The sequence below is a fragment of the Podarcis muralis genome, chromosome 5 (genome assembly GCF_964188315.1).
Source record: "Podarcis muralis chromosome 5, rPodMur119.hap1.1, whole genome shotgun sequence".
In the NCBI taxonomy this organism is placed as follows: domain Eukaryota; kingdom Metazoa; phylum Chordata; class Lepidosauria; order Squamata; family Lacertidae; genus Podarcis; species Podarcis muralis.
Window position 1 is genome coordinate 37,045,146 of NC_135659.1, and position 16,258 is coordinate 37,061,403.

At 40.6% G+C, this 16,258-nt stretch overlaps 1 protein-coding gene across 6 annotated transcripts in view; it reads left to right on the plus strand.

Moving 5' to 3' along the window:
* Positions 1-16,258, plus strand: part of SLC44A5 (solute carrier family 44 member 5) — a 155,269-nt gene that overhangs the window by 78,783 nt on the left and 60,228 nt on the right. For all 6 annotated transcript variants that reach the window (XM_077928581.1, XM_028733071.2, XM_077928582.1 and 3 more), the window contains exon 2: positions 1,919-1,967. In XM_077928581.1, coding sequence (XP_077784707.1) covers positions 1,919-1,967 — 49 coding nt within the window. The remainder of the gene's footprint in view (positions 1-1,918; positions 1,968-16,258) is intronic.

The window sequence follows — 16,258 nt, forward strand, 5'->3', positions numbered from 1 at the left end:
CACATTGAAGAAACACGTTGGGAAAGAGTGATAATTTTAAGACAAATGAAAGAACTATATTGCATGTTTTCTGGAAAAGATAATTGCTCTGTCTTTCCTGATTTACCTAGTTGTAGGCTGGCAAAACTTAACAAACCCATGTTAATTCTTTGCCTATTGTGCATACTTGTTGTATACAGTACTTTGAAACAGTGGGAGGAAGCTCACAAAACTGGTGACTCTGAGAATGGCTGCTTACCCAGTTGTGGGGTAGGCAGCTATTTTGGCCTGTCACAGAGAACTTGCACTCCCAGGGAACAATTCCTGGGAACAACGACAGGCAGACTGGGGGATTCCCAGCCCAGCCGCTGTGGATTGGTGGGCTTTCCCACCAACTGCTTAATTTAAATTCCAGCTGGTCCGGCCAGACTGAGTGGATGGGGGTTGGGAGCACATAAAGGCCAGCTGTGCCCAACCCTAGGGTCTCTGTCCAAAAACCTTCAGCGGCTTGGGAGGGTCATCTGTACAGAACTGCATCTTGCAGAGGACCCATTAATCCTGGGTCTGACCCTGCCATCTGGCAGCCCTCTACCAGTGGGGCTGGAAGGATATACACCCAATGCCTAAGCCAAGCCCAACAACCTACATGTGGAATCAATAAAGTTGTGGCCAATTTTTTAATCCCGGAATGTTGTCCTGTCCAGTTTGTTCTCTTTCACAGGCTAGGCCTTGCCTAGGGGTGTGTGTGGCCGATGTGCCCCTGCCTAGGGGGAAGGGTCATTGTGAGTGGGTCCGCAATTCTTTTTCATTCCTTATAGCTTCTCTAGTCATTTGCACATACAGTGGTACCTCGGGTTACATACGCTTCAGGTTACATAACCCAGAAATATTACCTCAGGTTAAGAACTTTGCTTCATGATGAGAACAGAAATCGTGCTCCAGTGGTGCGGCAGCAGCAGGAGGCCCCATTAGCTAAAGTGGTGCTTCAGGTTAAGAACAGTTTCAGGTTAAGAATGGACCTCCGGAACGAATTAAGTACTTAACCCGAGGTACCACTGTATATCAAATATTAAGCACAAAATATATAGTTGCTTACAACAGTGCAAGTTGTGTCTACAGCACTTTCTCCCTTCCAGTTTGTACAACTCACCACACAATTTCAGGGTCATGTTTGGTTCTTATGTATATATAGTCAGACATACAATGCTGCCTTATGCTAGTAAACCAGTGGGCTATCTAGCCCAGTGTTGTCTACCAGTATAGCAGCAGGTCTCAGGCAGTAGGTTAGCCCTTTCCAGCATGCTACTGGATTTTTCTGACATCTGTTGCCAGGGATTGAATCTAGTACATTATACAAGTAAAGCATGTGTTCTAGAATATAGTTGTGAGTGTTTTTTCCACATCCGCCCCCCCCCCCAACAAGGAACAGAATTCCTTGAGGTCTGGTGTGATTCTGTGTGTTCTTTGACTGTGATTCCCTGTCCTAGTCCCTCAGTTCACTTCTGGCTGCTTTCTCCAACTTAACCTTGACAACATGATGGTTTAATGGAGTGGACACAGTTATACCATTAATAGTGATACAGATACAGGCTGTGTACACAACATTCATTTAAAGTACACATGTATCTGCAAAGAATCCAGATAACTGTCTTTTATCTCTCATAGAGCTGCGGTTCCTTGACAGTCTTGAGGTTGTTGGGTTTTTTTTGTGGGGGGGGGGGAGTACTTTAAATGTATGGTGTGTGTACTGCCACAGTTTCACGTGATTTCTCTTCCTTAAACTAAACTTGAACCACTTATGCAAGCTGTCCTGTGAATCAAACTAAGCAATAAATTAGTGAGTTTTTTCATAAGAGTTTAACGTAGGATAACAGATTATTCCTGACTTTCTGTTTTGTTTACTACGCTGTATCTTTATAATATTTTATTTTAAATGCAGGTGAACCAAGGAAATTTGACCCAAAGTTCAGAGGACCTATTCACAACAGGTAAATACTTCTGATTTAGTATATTAAACTCCTGCATTGTTTTTCTGTGAACAGAAGAAAAATATGCTCTTAACTGAAAAAATTGTATCAGTTTTTATTTGTTTCCAGATGTTGTCTCTTTCTGTACTTTGGAAGTGAGGGGGAACTTTTTTCTTCCAATATAATTATGATGCTGATGCTGATGCTGATGTAAGAGATTCGCAGAGTCTGCATGTTCTTCTTGCCATATGAGGGCTTTCATAAACGGCACGTCCATTGAGGAGTTGTCTACCTTACTTCAACTATAATGTTTAGGAACTGTTACTATGTGAAGTCCACCAGCTGAACTGGTGTGAAAATCACACTAAGTCAAACTATGACTTGGTGGGACTGTGCAAGCTGGCATACACCTGGAAAGGAGCTCACAGCTACTTTGCTCCTTCCCCTTCCTTTTACTGCCACACTAAGGTTTGGCTTAGCATGTTCTCTGAACCCGGGCTCATGGGCTCATGATCAGTAAACAGATCTTGAGCCATGGCTCAATAAAAAATGTGGTCCCATTTTTGAAAGAAGAATTATGAGGCATTTTGCACTGCTCATCATTGCTTTCTTGGTTTGGTGTACAAGTACAGTAGTGACATTTCAAGCCGTTCTAGAAATAGCATGCTAATATTTTCCGATGTGGGAGGTGCCATTTCCCCAGTACAGCCTAAATGCTAAGTTTTTCTAGGGTAATAAAAGTGGATATGGGTGACTAATAGTGCACATCTTCAAGATGCTGTCAATTCACAAATTTAAGCATGTAGATGCGTGTTCATGAGATCATGCTATTTCAGAAGGTAGATAACAAGCATAGGAATTAAATATTGCCACATCTCATGCTGCCATTGCTCCTGAATCACACTAGCACATCAGGAATAAAAGCACTTTTAAAATATAAGGTATTCTTAGAACCATTTGTGAATGCATTCTTTATTAGGGAGTGTGTAAATGTGGTGTGATTAAACAATCCCACTTTACTTTGTTTTAACTATCATGATATATAATGTGCCTGAAGAACACTGAAGATGGAAAGCCAGTAGAGAAGCATTACAAGCAATGTACTTTAACCTATAGCAGGCGTATAAGATGAAAACCAATGAAATATTATAAAAAGATTCAAAGGGCTGCAACAGGCATCCCCAATCTCGGCCCTCCAGATGTTTTGGGACTACAACTCCCATCATCCCTAGCTAACAGGACCACGGGTCAGGGATGATGGGAGTTGTAGTCCCAAAACATCTGGAGGGCCGAGTTTGCCTATGCCTGACCTATAGTCTTCACTTGAGGCAGAATTCCTATTAAGCTTAATGGGATGCTTGGTATCTTTCAAAAACTGCATGCTGCATAGCAGTTTATTTGCAGTTATCTTCTGATTTTAGACCCCTGCTTTATACCATGACGCCCTAATACAAACATATAGTTACCATGACAATAGCTGCAGATACTGCAGTTATTTGTATTGTGCTTCATGTGCACGGCCACATAACATTATGGCTATTATGCAATTAACATTTAAATGTGGTGTATTTTATAAAACACTCGGGAGAAATGCTATATGGGGAGTTTGCATTTCCCACCCAAACACAGTCCCACATACAATTAAGACATAATCAAGAGCTTCATTTTGTCTTGTTGCCTTTCTTTAAAAACAAGGATCATTTGTCCTTGGTACATACATTATTTTTGGACCTGATTATACTGTGTGACTGCAGTGCCCCATGATTAAAAATATATCACTATTATTTCAGACATTGGACAATATTTTTAGCTCTCTAATTGCCAAGAAAGGTGGCGTGTTTAGTGCTAACACTGGCATATTTAGTTGCTGCTAGTGTTTCTTATCTCACCCTCCCCGCCTTCAGTGAATGCTGATATTTTGGTGGAAGGGGTGATGATCTTCTGCCCATTTTTTATGGCCCTGAGTTTAACTTTAAAGAGCTGAGCTCACACATTATATTTGGTGTATAACTCAAAGTGTGTGTGTGTAGTACACTCTACTAATTTACACCTGTTCCTAAAATAAGCAATTTAACATATGCAAGGGTAAAGGAAAATATCAATCTATACTTAATTTTTAGGTGGGCAGTTCTAACAAGCTTTTGGCTACATGTGTTGGGGAAGTGGGATCTCAGCTGTCCATCATAAGTACCTGATTCATCTCCAAGTCTGCTGGATGCTTACACATGAGTGTCTTCTTTGCATAGTGTCTACAAGTAAGAAATCTAACACATGTAGGCTTGAATTTTATGACGAATATGGAAAAAATGTGAACGATTAATTTATTTGCCTGCACACATTGTAAAGCAAGACACAGTTGCATGGTTGTCGAACAGTTTCAGTCGAGGCAGTCATTTGCTTTGGTGAGGCAGGGGCGATCCCGCTGCCTGACCATGGATATCCAGTATGTTTGTCAGATCTAGCCCAAGGTAATCTATTGATTAATGTTGACAGAAGGTTATTTTCCTATGATACTTATCATCTTTTTAGTATAGGAAGCTTTTTGAGATGTCAGTACAGTTCCAGAATCTGTAATAATATTTAATCAAGACTACCAAAAGGCCAAACTTAAAGCAGAATGACGTTTTATTTTATTTTTTCATGTATACTATAATTATATGCAAAATAAAAACCCATTTGCAATAGAAGTTTACCAGAAATAGACACCTGAAAAGTTTTCCGATAAGGCTTGTTGGTACCATTTCTAGTCCATAGAAGATCTGCGTCATGTGATTGCACATGTAAGATTAGTGTATAGGGTAGATGTGTATTTTGGTACATAAGAACACAGGAGGCTTATACCAAGTCACACCATTGGATAATCTAGCTCAGGATTACCTACATCAACCGACAGCTGCTCTCCAGAGTTTCAGTCAGGATTCACTCTCACCCCTACCTGGGGATCTACGTTTTCTACTACCGAGCTCCATTTTCCTGACACATGGCTTCTTTCGTTGTCTTCTTGACTGCACCATACAAGAGGAGACTGATGTACAAAAGCAACAGCCTATTAGTTGTGGCATCTTGTTTCCCACAGCAGCCAAGCATGTTGTTCCCAAAAGCCCCTATGGAGGACATCCTGACATAGGCAGCTGTCACATAACTGGTGGGTTGTTCTACAGGTGCTTTCACTAGCAGCTGAGACCCAGACCTTCATGATGACCTGTGGTGGGACCGATTGCAACAGGGCACATATCTGCAGGGAGACTGAGTTTCCTTTCCTTTCCTTAAAAGCAAGTTTCTTATCAGAATTCTTAGAAGGAAAGTTATGAAGCAAAATGTACAGGCAAACTTTTAAAGTGATGAGCCAACTTGGCTGCTCCTGCTTCTCAGTCTTTTTGGCCACAGAGAAAAGTGAGAGCTGTGATTGAAAAGTGGATTGTTTGGTCTAGTACAGGGCAGTCCAACATGGAGCCCGAGGGGAACATTTGACACATGGGTGCATGCACCCCCCCCTGCAGCCCTCATGCTGTCTTCCTAAAGCCAGGTAAGCAGGGGGCTGGGATTGGGGAAGGAGGCATGAGGGCTCTGACAGAACCCTAGAGTCTTCCAGCCTCTTTCCTAAAGCCTGGTGCCTTGCTTAGCTAGTTTTGGGAAGGCAACATGAAGACTGGTGGTGGGGAGCATCAAATTTTGGCCTTGGTTCCTCCCCACCTCCGCCATGTTAAAAGGCAGTGTGCAGCCCACAGATTCTGTGTCGAAGTACTCTTGCAGCCCACTTAGTGTAAAACGTTGGACCACCCTAGTCTAGTAGGTTCCTTGCCATGCAACTCTGGCCATAACATAATACATTGAATAGTCAAGACACCTGCTGTTCACTGCAGAGGAGTGGGATGCAGAGAAGGCTTCAAGAAACCAAAACCTGTGCAAATTAAGACTTAGGTGAAATGGCTAAAATGTTTTGAATGCAAACACATTATTGAGAATATGTTGCAAATGTGCTTTTGTTGTTTTCCTGGAAAAGAGAAAAATGAGACCACCAGCAATTACTTATCAATTTTAGTTTTCTCTCTGTGGGAAAAAAATGGCAAAGATAATAACAATGGCACTGTGATGTTCAAAGCAACATTTTAAGTACATAATGTTCTTTTCTACCCGCCCATGTACTTTGTGATTATTAGTATTATAGTTGATATTTTGAAAATAGATAGAAGAGCCTTGAGTGAACATTTAGTGAGAGGTAACTATTGAACGTGATGGAGGAAGCTGCATTAATATTAATAAGGGAAATTGTATTAATGGAGCTCTTTCTGTGATAACTTCCCTAGTTATATATGAAAAACATTTACAGATAAAATGAATAACAGACAGATGCTAAATAATATTTTTATCAGTAGGCTTTTGTATCCTAAAGCTTGTATTTCTTTAGTATGTGGCCTGATCTTTATTGATTAACTTGAGTTATTTTTCAGCATATGTGGCAAATAGGGATCTGAATAGTCTGCCATGGACATATGCTATGTCTGAGATGAATATTCTTAATTCAAAAAAATGATTCTGGAGAGGTTAAAGCTAATCATCTCCAAAACAGACTTTCTGAATAGTCAGGATTTTTAAAATCCTGTTTGGGGCCTTCCTGTATTACAGCACATTCTTATGTATGCTTGTTGAGGCATACAATCCATTGAATTCAATGGACCTTGCTTCCTGGTAAGCATTTGTTATTTTAGCCTTTGTCTTGTAGGCAATCTTACTCCACCAGAAATTGCACAGTGTCAGCAGAATGGCACCACAGTAAAATGTGACTGTGTGGTGATGTCACTTATGGTAAGTATGGGTGACTGGCAGCAAGGACAAAATAATTTAAATAAATGATGTCAACATTCTAGCTATAAAAGGCGAGTTTCTCCTGCACTGCTACAAATGTTTTTGAAAATTGATGAATAACCTTAGTTCCAGCACAGTACGACAAACAGTACTAAAATGAGAAGTAGCTTGTGCTATTGGGTGAAAGAGAGAAGGTGGAACTGCTCAGCACCTACTTTACCTCTGTCGTCATCAAAAAGTAAAGCACTGCCCATCCTGGTGATAACAGAATAAATGATGGAGAGAGCTGTAGCCTAAGGTAGGGAAAGAGGTGATACGGGAACACCTAGCTACTTAAAACTAATTCAGATCTCCGGGGCCTGATGAGCTTCAGCTTGGTTTTTCCCCCTTCAAATCATTTTCCTAACAAAAATTCTACTAATTTCTACATGATGCATTTCCATAGGTTCTATGTATTTATTTATTTAAAATATTTAAAATTCTCATATATCTCATTTCTTAATTGATTTAATTGATTTAATTGATTCTCTCTGATTGGCAACTAGCAATAAAGCTTAAAATAATTATAATGCAAAAGAGAGAAAAAAGAATACTTAATTAAAAAACAAATACAGTCATACCTCGGGTTGAATGTGCTTCATGTTGAGCGCTTTCGGGTTGCACTCTGCGGCAACCCGGAAGTAACAGAGTGCGTTACTTCCAGGATTCGCCGCTCGCGCATGCACAGATGCTCAAAATGATGCCACACGCATGCGCAGAAGTGGCAAAATGCAACCTGCGCACGCTCAGATGCGCAGATGCGTCTTACGTTCCATTCAGGATGCGAACGGGGCTCTGGAATGGATCCCGTTTGCATCCCAAGGTACCACTGTACCAAGTACAGCTCCATCAGGCTTAAAGCAATTCATTTAACAGAGTTTAAAGCACTTTTCCATATGGAAGTCCATTCATGAGGGAGCAAAGTGGGCCTCTCTTCCGAGGTGACTTCCAGTACCTTGGTACAGGTACTAAGGAGGACCTTCCCCTGGTCCTGCCTATACGTATCTGTGGACCTTGAGTACTATGTTGAAAATTTCATAGATGGGCATATTCGTGTGGGAAAAAGTAGTCCTTCAGATACCCAAACTGTAAAGAATTGGGACCATCATTTTGAGTTGATCCCAGAAACAAATTGGACACGTGTGCAGTTGTTTCCAATAGTGGTATCACATAATCCCAGTAGTCACCCACCATTAACAGCCTGACCACTGCATTTTGAAGCAATTCTAATTTATCTTTCAGATGTTTTGAGTGGACACATAACATGTAACATGTGAATTTGACTAACGTGAGTTTGCAAACATAGATGCCATACATGTACACTACTTTGGGAGCTGAAGCTTATTGCATCTTCCTTTGAAGTGCACACTCAGTGGGAGAGGAGGGTTCACCCTGTGTGTAGGGGGTGGATTTCAAGATTGAGCTATTGTACTTATCTGACCATACTGTTCCGATTATATATGTTAACTTCTATGTATCAGTTGTAGCCTGATTTGATAACGCTTACCGTAGATAAAAGGAAAGCCATGAAGCTGTTCTCCATTGAGATGTGCATTGTATGTCTAGTATTTGAATGGTAGAACACTGTTACACTATTGTACATAAGGGATTGTCTGTGCATCGGTGCTGTTCTTCCATTTCTAAATTTTAGCATCAGATTATAGTGCAGATGTTGCTGTTTTATGAATGATACATCATATTCTGGATACTACTGCACCAGTAATATAACAAGTGATGCAGTATTTGCTCCCAAAGGCTAATATTTCTCATAGAATTGGGGATTTCATAGACATGTCTACACTTTGGATGCTGGTGAGGGAGCATCTAAACTAGAGCTGTCAAGTAATTAAAGGCTTTTAGTTGATTAGCTGTCTTGCTTTTAATCAATTAATTAGACAAATTAAAGACAAGTGATGCTATTTCATGAAAACACCACTTGAATTGAATTAAATTGATAAATAAATTAGCATATGGGAGATTATTTTAAATGCATTTGTGGGATCAGGTTTAGATTGTCACTTCTCCAGAGAAGAATACACACCCAGCTATCGGCCATTTGTATATGTTAATTTATTTAAATGTATGTATATAGGGAATTGTCTGTTGTTTAGATAACTAGGGTAGAAAGCAGCTGTGTGATTATGCCTGACTGAGAGTTGATGCACTCGGATCATTTAGAAGAGTGAACTCAACTTTCACAGTGTGGGCCAAAGTTAAGTAATCCTGTTGATTTCATTGGGAGAATTAAGCACATCTTTAACTATCTCTCACTGAAACAGATGGGACTTATTTGCGCTTAACTTTAATACCCTCTGTGTTTTCCTCTTCGTACTTTAATGCATATCTAAATAATATTAAAACATTTGTTACTTTGTGATCTAATAAGCACAATAATTACATTTTGTCGGAAAATGCTAGATAACGTAACTACTTTATAGTCCCGGTATAACTGATTTGATGCTATTATCATTATCATTGCTTCATTATCCCTATACTGATTCCACTGAGGATCAGTAGGGAGAGAGAGCAGTACATGCATGTGCACACAAACATATCTAGAGTCTATACCGATGAATACTTGAACACTCTGAAGAGTACTGTTACCATAGTTTACCAGAATCACCAACAGCATGAATCATGATTACATAAATTAGATTCCTTCTCACTTTAATTCAATTCAGTCTTCAATAATGTTTCAGTTGGAATAGTTATTATTACTGTTATAAATATCAACAAACATTACGAATATAGATATTTCCTATTAGAAGCTAAGTTTAATCAGTATGCTCTTAGTAATAACCAAGAAAGCTATTGGCAATCTTTATATATGTAGAGAGAGAGAGAGATTAGGCTACTAATATTTTGTTTAACTGTTGGCTACACGAATCCTTTGGACTCATGCAATATACATTTACAATGGAAAATTTAGAGCTTTGCTCTGGCAGTGATGCACACTTGAACACACTGCTGTTGAAATAGCATGCATGTATTTTTAGTTGCCAAATTTTCATCCCACTTCTGATTGTCACCCTTGAAACGGCGTACAAAAGGTAAAAATGCACACGTAGAAACAAACATTGCACTAGAATATAAATAGTATACTGCTTATTATTTATTCCCATAATCTCTGTGTTGCTCTTCGGTGTAAATATTTATCTGGGCCTCTGAGAAATCCCTACATTTAAAAAGTGTCTCAGTACAAAATAATAATATGGAGATTTTCACGTTCCCACCTCTGCCTCCTACCTATCAGAAGACAAATATTTCAGGCAGCATTTTTTTCATAGAAGTTTCCTATTAGTGGAGAAAATATACTTGGAATGAATCATAGAATCATAGAGTTGGAATAGACCACAAGGGCCATGGAGTCCAACCCCCTGCCAAGCAGGAAACACCATCAGAGCACTCCTGACATATGGTTGTCAAGCCTCTGCTTAAAACCCTCCAAAGAAGGAGACTCCACCACACTCCTTGGCAGCAAATTCCACTGTCGAACAGCTCTTACTGTCAGGAAGTTCTTCCTAATGTTTAGGTGGAATCTTCTTTCTTGTAGTTTGGATCCATTGCTCCGTGTCCGCTTCTCTGGAGCAGCAGAAAACGACCTTTCTCCCTCCTCTATATGACATCCTTTTATATATTCGAACATGGCTATCATATCACCCCTTAACCTCCTCTTCTCCAGGCTAAACATGCCCAGCTCCCTTAGCCGTTCCTCATAAGGCATCGTTTCCAGACCTTTGACCATTTTGGTTGCCCTCCTCTGGACACGTTCCAGTTTGTCAGTGTCCTTCTTGAACTGTGGTGCCCAGAACTGGACACAGTACTCCAGGTGAGGTCTGACCAGAGCAGAATACAGTGGCACTATTACTTCCCTTGATCTAGATGCTATACTCCTATTGATGCAGCCCAGAATTGCATTGGCTTTTTTAGCTGCCGCGTCACACTGAGCATGCAGTGCTAAATTTCTATGAGCAAAGGCTGTATTCTAGAGAAGGAAGAGGGAACTCTGAGATACATCAAGTAATAGGTTACCAGCTCAGTGGTGCAAGCCATGTTATGTTAAATGCACCCCCCTCCTGTTTAAATAGTGCCACCAAAATAGTTCTCCTATGCATATTTAGGTGGGAGGAGCAGAGAAGGAGGTTTCATTGTGTGAACATTCTTCAAGCATAATGAATTCAATGGAAACAACCCTCATTCCAAGTATATTTAGTGCATTAAACCAATTCAACCACATACCTGTTCTCACCCTGCTCCTCCTCAGATTCCTTAACCAATGCAGCGCCTTTAGGAACTGCAGGTAGGAGGGGAAAGCAAATTATGTTTGAATCCCACCTGACATGAAACACACCCCTTCTTAACCCAGCTCCTTTCTACCACCTCCACATTTAGTGCACTCAAGTATCTAAATAGAGACTGAACTGTTGGGAGGAAGAGAATTTTTTTTAACATAAATGATCACAAAGGCAAAGCTAATACTTAACAGCAGCGCAAACTTTGTCAAACTAGAACATACACACAAAAATAATTGAAAGAAGTGGAGCATGGTTTGGTTACCTTGTCTTCTGGTTTTTACTCCTTACCTTTTCCATACATTTCCCCCTTGGATTACTACGGTACCATTTCATTGCACCATCATGAGACTAATAAGATAAGATCTTTCTTCTTAATTTGTTCACATCCATGATTTCAAGAGGCAGTGTCACAAATCACGAGCCTATTAGTGGTATGCCCAATGACCTTTATTTTCTCTCTGTGAAGGCCTGAAGGGATTCCCCAATTAAGCCTCCTCTTGGATATGTGAACAAAAAGAGCTATAATTGGTGGCCAAGAGAGGCCCTGAAATTAACAGGAACAGAAGAAAATATACTCTTTGAACTGATTGATTGCAGGATATGACATTAGCTACGCAAAAATGACTCCATAAGTCAATAACTTCAATCTCTCTCTCTCTCCCCCCCCCCACCCCAAGTTTACAATCCTTAAATTCAGAAAGCTGATTTTTTGCTTGTGGTTGTTGCAAGGCCTCAGCCCCATTTAATTATACCTCTGGATGTGTTGGACAATGGTGAGCACTTTGCTTAGTTTTCACAGGTTGAAAGATAGCCAGCTTTCTCCCCACTCTAGAACTGAAGCTTTGGGCTGCTTTGTAAAATAGGCTTAGCTTTATTGAATAGTCTTTGTGTTTCCAAGCAGATAACAGAAGTGGGAAGGGATGGCACAGGGAAAGCAAATGAAACTGGCTGTTCCTAAGAAGTTCAGATAATCCTTGGTATGCCTATATAGGTATAAGCCACCTTTTTAAAAAAATACCAATTTCAGATGTTTTAATAAGGTACTAAGAATAACGTTTGAGAAAGGAAAGCTTACAGTATTAAGGTGGAAAACGCAAACCGCACTTCAGTATCCGGTTTCCCCCCCTCTATACCTCCCTGTCCTGGGGCTGCTGATATGGTTTATGATTATAGTAATCCCTGGGCAACTATTCCTTTTTAGTGTGTTATCCTCATGATACCTAGGGTGCTCCATTAACCTGGTCACCAGTTCTTCAATTATGATTTTCTATCCACTTCTGTAACAATTTCCAGAGAAACAGCCATTTTAGTCTTTTGCGGCAAAAAACAGCCGCCTCCTAGCAATTTAAAGATTTGGTTTTAGTGTCGGATACTAACTGCGCTTAATAAATAGTGCATGAGCTTTTTGTTCCATCCTTTCAGGTGAGTACAGAACCCTTACTGCTAGCCTTACTGCTCCACCTGCTTCTGGGGCCGCACAACTCGGGGGACATGTTGGATGTTGGCCTCAGATATGCTCCTCAGCCTGCCTGTGTCCCACAGCCTTGAAGGCAAGTCTTGGGGCTACACCCTTCATACTTCAAGGTGCCTAAAGTTTGACAAATGCCCTTAACTACCTGATAATGTAGTATATAACTCCCACACAATGGACCTATTTAATGGCTGACACTCATTAAGCAGATCTGCCACCAAATCAGTACAGAATAGGCAAAACACACACACACACACTGCATACAATGGTGAGCAGCTATGCCTATGAAGGGCAGGAGGGTGGATGACAAGCAGCAAGAGGCAGAGAGGGGTTAAATAGCTTGAAGCCGAATGCCCAACCTTCTTTCCTTCAGTACCCACAAACACTGCTCACTGACTGATGATACCATTGTTTGGAGTGCAGCAGAAGGAGGATTGCTGATGCCATTGCTGTCATTTCAAGATAGTGGCAGGCAAAGGTGAAATGTGCTATCTCCTATAACCTGAATGGTTGTACTCCCGGTACTTTTCTGCCTCCCATCCCTTTAAATAAAACATATGTGCAATAACATTTGATTATTATTTTTTTGCATCAGTGATAGGACTTGCATTTGCTCATAGTTCTGTAGTTGTGGTCTTCCAGATACTGTCGGGCTCCCACCTCCCACCCGTCTCACCTCAACCAATGATCAAGATATTGGAAGTTGTAGTACATTGCTTGTTTAAAACCCTCTGTTGTTGTTGTTGTTTTGCAGTTTTTTATGTGCTTTAATTCCTTGGCATTTTAAGGTTTGTTATATTTACTTGTAATGAGTCTAGCTTCCTTTGCAGTGATTTAGTTGTTGTGTTTATATTGTTATTGTGTTTATTATTTAAATTTTTATACTCTTATACATAAGCCACTGCTGCACTCACACTGACAGGGAATAGCTTTTCCCACCTCTTTCCCTCACAGAATGGGTGGGAGTATGGGTGTCCAATCCTAGCTCCTAATGAAATGCGGACATTTTAAAGGGTGCAGACTCGATGTAGGAGTAGCTGAGCTTTCAACTAAGCAGAAAGAGCAAACAGTCTCTAATGCATTGTGGATTTTTGAAGATATGTTCCCTCAGTGCTAGGCACTGTAGGAGGTATTGGTGGGCACAATGGCACATGTGCGTGCCAAGTTGGCTTGTCCTGTTCTAGATGTTCTATTTTTCAGCTAGCTGCATACTTTATCCTTTTTTGTTTATTTCTTTAAATAGTAGAGGGAAATATATTAAAATGCCATGGGCATTATTAATCATGCACAAATTGTAATTATGTCTGAAATGCGTTCTGGTTTAATATGCTTCTATATGGCTCTGATAAAAACCAAGCCTTCTGCCTCCTAGATTATTCTCTTCTCACTGCCGCAATAAAGTACATTGGCCTGCTTCTTTTGCTCTGCAATGATTTAGGAGGAACAAAAAGCATAAGCTGTGTGCATAACCTGCACTGTAATTTGGTTTCATGACAAGTTTGCTGATACATTTTCCCTTTAAACCCAGGCAGAAAAATGTTGCCTTAAACTAGAAAAATGCATTTAACATATGCTATCCGGCCATAACAACAACATAGTTATTAGAGTAGAACTTAACATACAGACACCTTGCAGCTGAACTAGAATGTCAAAGACTTATTTAACCATCAGAATATGAAATACATAATTACCAATCCGATATGATCTAACATCTTGCTACTTTGTTAGAATTTATAGCAGCTTGGTACAAGGCACTGTAGGGAAATGAATCTCCGTGCAGTGCACCTAAGTTTATTCAGTATTCAACCTTCCTATGTTAATCTTACTGCATGTGTTTAATATTTAATGCTACCATAGCTGAGAACTGAATTCCTGGGCACAAGCTATTTCAGTCATGGTACTGAACTTATATACTGGCAGTGGCAGCCTGGAATGGGTGTGTGAAATTTATATTATATTCTAGGTAATTGTACTATGGTAAAAAAAAAAAAGGCTTTCCAATTTGTTTAAGCTGTACAGGAAATAGAAAAGAAAATGATAGCAACAACCAAAGTTGCTTAGAGTATGCTAACCTTTCCGCTACACTCAATATGTTACACTCAATATGCTACACTCAATATGTCAGCAAATTTGGAAAACTCAGCAGTGGCCAGAAGATTGGAGAAGATCAGTCTACATCCCAGTCCCAAAGAAGGGCAGTGCCAAAGAATGCTCCAACTACCACACAATTGCACTCATTTCACATGCTAGCAAGGTTATGCTTAAAATTCTACAAGGCGGGCTTAAGCAGTATGTGGACCAAAAACTCCCAGAAGTGCAAGCTGGATTTCGAAGGGGCAGAGGAACCAGAGACCAAATTGCAAACATGCGCTGGATTATGGAGAAAGCTAGAGAGTTCCAGAAAGACATCTACTTCTGCTTCATTGACTATGCAAAAGGCTTTGACTGTGTCGACCACAGCAAACTATGGCAAGTTCTTAAAGAAATGGGAGTGCCTGATCACCTCATCTGTCTCCTGAGAAAACTCTATGTGGGACAAGAAGCTACAGTTAGAACTGGATATGGAACAACTGATTGGTTCAAAATTGGGAAAGGAGTACGACAAGGCTATATATTGTCTCCCTGTTTATTTAACTTATATGCAGAATGCATCATGCGAAAGGCTGGGCTGGATGAATCCCAAGCTGGAATTAAGATTGCCGGAAGAAATATCAACAACCTCAGATATGCAGATGACGCAACCTTGATGGCAGAAAGTGAGGAGGAATTAAAGAACCTTTTAATGAGGGTGAAAGAGGAGAGCGCAAAATATGGTCTGAAGCTCAACATCAGAAAAACGAAGATCATGACCACTAGGCCCATCACCTCCTGGCAAATAGAAGGGGAAGAAATGGAGGCAGTGAGAGATTTTACTTTCTTGGGCTCCATGATCACTGCAGATGGTGACAGCAGTCACAAAATTAAAAGACGCTTGCTTCTTGGGAGAAAAGTAATGACAAACCTAGACAGCATCTTAAAAAGCAGAGACATCACCTTGCCAACAAAGGTCCATATAGTTAAAGCCATGGTTTTCCCAGTAGTGATGTATGGAAGTGAGAGCTGGACCATCAAGAAGGCTGATCGCCGAAGAATTGATGCTTTTGAATTATGGTGCTGGAGGAGACTCTTGAGAGTCCCATGGATTGCAAGAAGATCAAACGTATCCATTCTTAAGGAAATCAGCCCTGAGTGCTCACTGGAAGGACAGATCGTGAAGCTGAGGCTCCAATACTTTGGCCACCTCATGAGAAGAGAAGACTCCCTGGAAAAGAGCTGGGTGTTGGGAAAGATGGAAGGCACAAGGAGAAGGGGACGACAGAGGACGAGATGGTTGGACAGTGTTCTCGAAGCTACAAACATGAGTTTGACCAAACTGCGGGAGGCAGTGGAAGACAGGAGTGCCTGGCATGCTCTGGTCCATGGGGTCACGAAGAGTCGGCCACGACTAAATGACTAAACAACAACAACAACAACCTTTCCGCTGAAAAGATCTTGAAATTAGGTCACACATTAAATGGATTCTGCAAACAACGCTTTTGAGGAGCTTTATTGGGATGTAAGAAGAGCCTGCTGGATCAGGCCAGTGGTTGGTTTAGTCCAGTATTCCTTTCCTCGCACTGGCCAACCAGATGCTTGTGAGAAGCCTTCATGCAGGAGCTGAA